The sequence below is a fragment of the Pan troglodytes genome, chromosome 19, assembly GCF_028858775.2.
Source record: "Pan troglodytes isolate AG18354 chromosome 19, NHGRI_mPanTro3-v2.0_pri, whole genome shotgun sequence".
Taxonomy (NCBI): Eukaryota; Metazoa; Chordata; class Mammalia; order Primates; family Hominidae; genus Pan; species Pan troglodytes.
The window spans coordinates 80,965,323-80,971,669 of record NC_072417.2 but is presented as its reverse complement, the minus strand read 5'-3'; the positions used below and the strand labels follow the sequence as shown (position 1 = coordinate 80,971,669).

Sequence of the window (6,347 nt, the reverse complement as noted above, 5' to 3'; positions counted from 1 at the left end):
TTCTCTGTCATCTGGAATCTCCCTTCCACAAACCCACGCTGTCTTAAGCACTATTTTCCTATTTGTTGTTGACCTAATCTAGAAAAAAGCTCCCGTCACTCGTTCTCCCCCACCCAGTCCCTCAGTCCCGAAACACGCTTATTCTCTGCACTTGTCACCCCACCCTTTGCTGCCCCCACCCCAGCGCGCAAACGCACACAGGTTTAAAGTTTAGGCTGTGATGCTCTCCTCGCCCGCAGATCACAGGACAGACATTCCCGGGGACAACTTTGCAAGGCCATGTGCTCGTCCCCCTTAGGAAGGAAGAGGGAGAAATCCCTGCGGCTCGGTTTTGTTCCAATGGTCTGCTCAGCGAGTGATTCCCGTTTCCCCAAAGGCTGCCCCTCATTAGCATGAACGGGGGTGGGGGTGTGGAGAAGGGGTTGGGGGAGAGAAAGCAAGCAAAAGACCAGGCTCACTTTTAGAGCCTGGGAACCCTGTCTGCAAAAATGACAGCTAGAGCTTTCTGGCTCCTCTGTTTGATCGTCGGATCATCCCCCGAAGCACCGGTGGCGGAGAGAAAAAGTAAGATCGGTGTAGTGCGGAGCCCTGGGAGCGGAGCGGGATCTGGGGGGGGGGAAGCTGGGAAGGAGGCTCAGTGAAACGTGGGACGAGGAGGGGGGTCAGAGCTCGCAAGAGAGGACACCCCGGGTCTGCGTTCGTCTTATAAAGGAGCAAAGTGTGTCCCCAAGGTTTCGTGTCTCTTGGCCGCCTTTTCGGAAAGAAGCCAATTTAGCTACTGAAATGATCCCGAGCAAGCCGGGCAGGCTGGGGAAAACTTTGCATGTTAAGTAGTTGCTCCATCACAGAGGAGGGAAAGTGTCAAAAGGGGTCGTGGCGCGCCTTTCGGGAGCCGTGCCCGGGCCGGGCTCGCAGGACGCCGCGGGGTCCGCCCCCCTCGACTGGGTGAGCAGGGGCTGCGGGGGGCGCTGTGGAGGGCTGGGGGGAAGCGGGGCCGAAATCCGGCAGCCCCGGGCACTTTGCTCTCCCCGCAGCCCCAGCGCACAACCTTGGGACACCTGAGCCGGGGTTTAACTAACACGCACACACTCTTATACTTCATGCACGAAATGAAATTAAGTTACTCAGCCCGTGAAGAAATGAGGGGTTCTCTGGGGGATCGTGTTTTTGTTTTGCTTTTATTTGGATGTTCTGTCGGCTTCGCTATCTCTGGGAAAAACAGTTTCCGTACCTCACAGGGCAATTTACTCTGGGTTATTTTTCCACATGGAAATTGAATGACTTCAGTGGCATTTAACCCAAATATCAGACAATCTTTCCCATGACAACAGATGGTGATATCAATGGGGAAGCAGTTGTGAGGTCAACAGTTGACAGTCAGGAATTGGATATCCACCAGAACTTTATTCAGCTGTGCATGGCACAACCGTTTAACAACATAATGAGTCAGAATCAACCTCTTTGCAAAAACATGAACTCTAACCAGCTATTATTGCTGGGTGAAAGCTGATTTTAAAGCAGATTATCGATTTGGCAAGACTGATCAACTTTAAATGAAGTGTTGCCAGAGCTGCAAATGGGCAGATCCATCTCTTTAATGCAAGGGGAGAGAAAAATAAAGGCTAGTTCTTGACTGTTTGGAGGGCACTGGGACCCAGGCAAGCAAGGAGGTGAAATTGTGTAACTGGTATGGAAAGGTGCCCAGCTCCCAAGCTGGCTGAGGTTTACTCACCAACCTGTCTGCAGAACTAGGGAAAATCATTAATAATTTTAAAAATTTGTTTTCATGCCATACCATTTAGGAGTCTTTCCTCCATCATCTAATGGGGAAAAAAATGTAAGCGATGTGTGCTTTTATACTTAACCAGGGGCCTCTCTGCCTCCCAGCCAAGCTTTTAAAACCTTCCTTAGCTGTGGTTTACCAGTAAGTGGTGTCCAAGAAGCCAGATAAAAATCCACTTACAAATGCTGGATTCTGCAGAGACCGGGATGACAGTGTAAACATGGATGGGAAAACCAAATAGTTCTGTTGTCAGGGGCGCTTAAACAATTAGGAGAACCTGTAATATGAGACCTTTCCCCCTGGGGTTTGCTCTTGGTACTTTCTCAACAAACTGTAAATAGCAAAGAGGCGGATGTTTATATGTTTTATATATATATATATACACACACACACACACGCACACATACACACATATACGTATATATTAAAGGAAGGGCAAAAAAGTTTGTTATCTAACCAGTGTTGTAAGACATGTTTAGTCTTAGAGTAAATAGGAGGTTGTAATTTTAAAAGCTATAATCTTAGAGGGCAAGACCCTCGTATCCTTCTTCCTTTGGGGCCTGGGAAGCGCGTGCCCCGCTTGGCCGCGACGCTGCGTCCGGGTTCTCCCTGCTTCACTTCCAGGCCTCCGGGCCTCCCTCCCATCTCTCCTCTTGCAGGTGCCTGCGAAGCCTCCCTTGTCCTCTATCTCCTCTCCCCCTCCCAGAGCCCTTCTTCTGCAGCGCCCCTGCCCCACTAGCGGCCTCCTCCCCTCCTGGCTTCCCTTCCCCTCTCGGCCTCCCGTCTCAGCCTCCCCTTCCCTCTTCTTCCTTCTCGGCTTCTTCGGCTTTCCCCGACGGCCTCCCCTCACTGCTTCTCCTCCCCCACCGCCTTCCCGCCTCTCCTCTTCTCTCCCCACAGCCTCGCCGCCGCACAGCAGAAAGCCGGACTCCCGCGGCTGCCCGAGCGCGGAGGAGACACCGGGGCCCCGCGCGCAGCCGCTCCTTGAGGCCCCGCAGCGGCCGCGCGCGGCCGAGGCCGCTCCCGCCGCCCGCGCCTGGCCTGACCCGCGCCGCCGGAAGCCCCCTCCGCCGGCCGACAACCAGGCCAGCTTCCGGGAGGCCGCACGCGCGCCCGCTGGCCCGCCGGGCCCGCGCCTGGCGCAAGCCGAGAACCGCGCGTCGCCGCGCCGCGAGCCCGCGTCGGAGGACGCCCCGCGACGCGCGCGCTCACGGGCCCTGCGCTTCCCCGCCGCCCGGCCGCCCGCGCTCGCCACCGAGGGCTCCGCCGGCCACGCCCACCCCAACCGGCCGCGCGCCGCCGCGCTGGCCCCGGGACCCGCGCCCGCGCCCGCGCCGCCGCCGCGCTTCAGCCTCAGCTTCGGCCTCAGCCCGCCGCAGAGGGACGCGGAGCCCGGCGCTGAGCCCTGCGCGCGCGCCTGCCGGTCCGATCTGGACGAACGCGAGGCGTTCTGCGAGAGCGAATTCGGTGAGCCCGGCCGCCGCGCCGCCACCCCGCGAGCCTTTCCGAGCCCCGGAGAAGCCCGCCCGCGAGATCCCAGGGCGCCTGACCCGTGCGGGCCGTTTCGCGGTTGCTAAAAACCACCTCCTGGGGGACTGGGAGAGGAACTCGGGGTAATGCTCTTCTCCAAACTGTTTTTCGGAAGCAGCGGTGAACGGGATCGTGCACGATGTGGACGTGCTGGGCGCGGGCATCCGGCTGGTGACCCTGCTGGTGGATCGGGACGGGCTGTACAAGATGAACCGCCTGTACCTCACCCCCGACGGCTTCTTCTTCCGAGTCCACATGTTAGCCCTGGACTCCTCCAGCTGCAATAAGCCGTGTCCAGAGTTTAAACCTGGTATTGAAACTGACCTGAATGACGCTGCATATGTACTTTATACCACCGTTTGTAACGTGGGTGCCACAGCCCGCGCTGTAGGTCGCCCAGCCTTTTTTTGGGAGCGATGGGGGACAATGACATGAATGGGATTTAGACGACCGGTATTATTTCGGCCACTCTGTGATTTAAGCCCTGTCAGCCCCCACCCTCAAGGGTGAGAAGAGCAAGGGTTGGCACAAAGCGGGCTGTCAATAAATAGATGTTGACAAATGGGGTGGACGACCAAACACCATTGCCAGAAGGGACTGTACAGAACTGAGTTTAGAAAAGCTGCTTTTTTGGGTGTGTATGTGGGGTTGGCAGCGGGGAATACCCACTCCCACATCTTTCTAGACATGTGCTCTGGGAAATCCTGATAGATTGTGATAAGGACCTTTGTTCTGTAATGTGGTCTGGTTACATACTGCTTTTTTTTTTTTTGAGATTGAGTCTTGCCCTGTCGCCCAGGCTGGAGTGCAGTGGTTCGATCTCGGCTCACTGCAACCTCCACCTGCCGGGTTCAAGCGATTATCCTGCCTCAGCCTCCCAAGGAGCTGGGGTTACAGGCATGCGCCACCACGCCCTGCCAATTTTTGTATTTTTAGTAGAGACGGGGTTTCACCATGTTGGCCAGGCTGGTCTCAAACTCCTGACCTCAAGTGAGCTGCCCACCTCGGCCTCCCAAAGTGCTGGGATTAAAGGCGTGAGCCACCACACCGGCCGGGTTGGTTATCTTCTAAGGGTCGCTAGGCTGTTTCCACCAGATGCCTGTAGACTCAATATCAGTTTCAACTTGTGCAGCAAGATAATAGATTGCAGCTTAGGCGTTTCTTAAAGGCCTTACATTTTCTGTTTCATGGCATTTAAAAGACACTATGAATTAATGTTCTGGTTATTTTGTCCAGGCAGCAGGTATATTGTGATGGGCCACATCTACCATAAGAGACGGCAGCTCCCTACAGCTCTGCTCCAGGTCCTGAGAGGCCGCCTCCGTCCAGGGGATGGACTGCTAAGGAGCAGCAGCAGCTATGTGAAAAGGTTTAATCGAAAAAGGGAAGGGCAGATTCAAGGTGCAATTCATACCCAATGCATTTGAAACAACCATCCTGGCATTTCTGGACCGCAAGAGACTTGGACGTCGGCAACAAGACATGAAAGGTCTACCTTCATGTAATGGGTCCTCCTTCAGAAGAGAGCCCTCAGCTACTCTATGAATGACTTGCATAGTTGCAACTGTAATCTCGAAGGTGTCACTTTGTTATTTACAAGATGCTTCTTAAATGGGCTGCTCCTGAGCTCAGTGTCAAGGTGATTCAACTGTAGTGCCAGACAATGATTTACACAGCTCAGATAATTGACCTGTCCAGTTAACAGATCACTGCTTCATAAGTTTTTAAATTATTTTAATTTAATATTCTTTAGTAGAAATAGTCCACAAAAACATTTTCTTGAATTTAAATATACAACTTTTATATCATGTATCAAACCAGATTTTATATTCAAACGATCACATTTTAAATTCTGTACATAACAGTAAGCGCACTAGTCAAAAGACACTTATGTTTGAAATGTCATTTAGATCAAACACAAGGGTCAAAGCCCAGGACAAGTATTAAAGTTTTATACTTAAAGAGTACTAAAGGGCCAGTGTGCAGATGGGTGGATTAAAAAAATAAATAAAATAAAAAATAGTACTAAAGGGCTTCAGGCAAAAGTGTTCCTGATGTACCAAAAAGTAAGATATAGTTTATTTTCATGGCTCCCTGCTCCTAATAATGTATGTTTTGTGCTGAACTGGCAGCTATCCCAATGTGAAATGTATTTTGGATGTATCTGGTGTCATTTTTCTATTAAGACCAAGTATAATGTTTGTTTGTAAAGCAATAAATCTTGCCTTGAAATCAGATCTTGGATGCACCTGTTTGTTTTTGTTTTAGCCTTACTGAGCCCTAAAGGTTTGAGAGAAAGGCTTTCTCAAATTCATTCCCCAAACCTTAGAACCAATATTCACCAATGACAGCTCACAAGCAAGTGAATGTCAAACATTTTTCAGTTGGTTTTAAAAAGGTTTAATTGGCCGGGTGTGGTGGCTCATGCTGGTAATCCCAGCACTTTGGGAGGCCGAGGCCGGCGGATCACCTGAGGGTGGGAGTTCGAGACCAGCCTGACCAACATGGAGAAACCCCGTATCTACTAAAAATATAAAATTAGCCGGGCGTGGTGGTGGGTACCTGTAGTCCCAGCTACTTGGGAGGCTGAGACAGGAGAATCGCTTGAACCCGGGAGGTGGAGGTTGCAGTGAGCCGAGATCACACCACTGCATGCCAGCCTGGGCAACAAAAGCGAAACTCCATCTCAAAAAACAAACAACAACAACAAAAAAATGGTTTAATCACTAGCTAAATTAAATATTGATTTTATACTTGAGTCCACAAAAGAGAGTATTTTTTTGGAAGATCAGGCTGTACTTTAGTTTATATGAAGCATGGTGAACAGAGACACCACTAATGTATAGATGAAGATGACTGCCTAAAGACAGAAAGGAATCTTCACTGGAGAGAGAACAGCCTATTTGGCCTCACAGTGATGCACTCAGGAAGCTCAGAATGTGTCCTGACACTGTCCATGGCACACAGTAGTAGCACTGTGCACCTAAAGGACATCCAGGATGGGACGCTAGGGAATCACAGGAGCCAAGAAGCA

The 6,347-nt window shown here is 51.7% G+C and overlaps 1 protein-coding gene across 5 annotated transcripts; it reads left to right on the top strand.

Annotated features, from left to right (window-relative positions):
* Positions 1 to 217: 217 nt before the first annotated feature.
* Positions 218 to 5,550, top strand: C17H17orf58 (chromosome 17 C17orf58 homolog). Of its 5 annotated transcripts, none has more exons than XM_054669868.2 (4): positions 218 to 564; positions 2,684 to 3,250; positions 3,432 to 3,623; positions 4,550 to 5,548. In XM_054669868.2, the coding sequence occupies exons 1-4, from the start codon at positions 489 to 491 to the stop codon at positions 4,738 to 4,740; spliced, it is 1,026 nt and encodes a 341-aa protein (XP_054525843.1). In that variant the 5' UTR covers positions 218 to 488; the 3' UTR covers positions 4,741 to 5,548. The 5 variants fall into 5 exon arrangements, with proteins under 5 accessions (XP_054525843.1, XP_054525844.1, XP_009431263.2 ...); XM_054669869.2 differs by having other exon boundaries at positions 414 to 564; positions 3,432 to 3,700; XM_009432988.4 differs by having other exon boundaries at positions 414 to 564; positions 3,432 to 3,766.
* Positions 5,551 to 6,347: the final 797 nt, after the last annotated feature.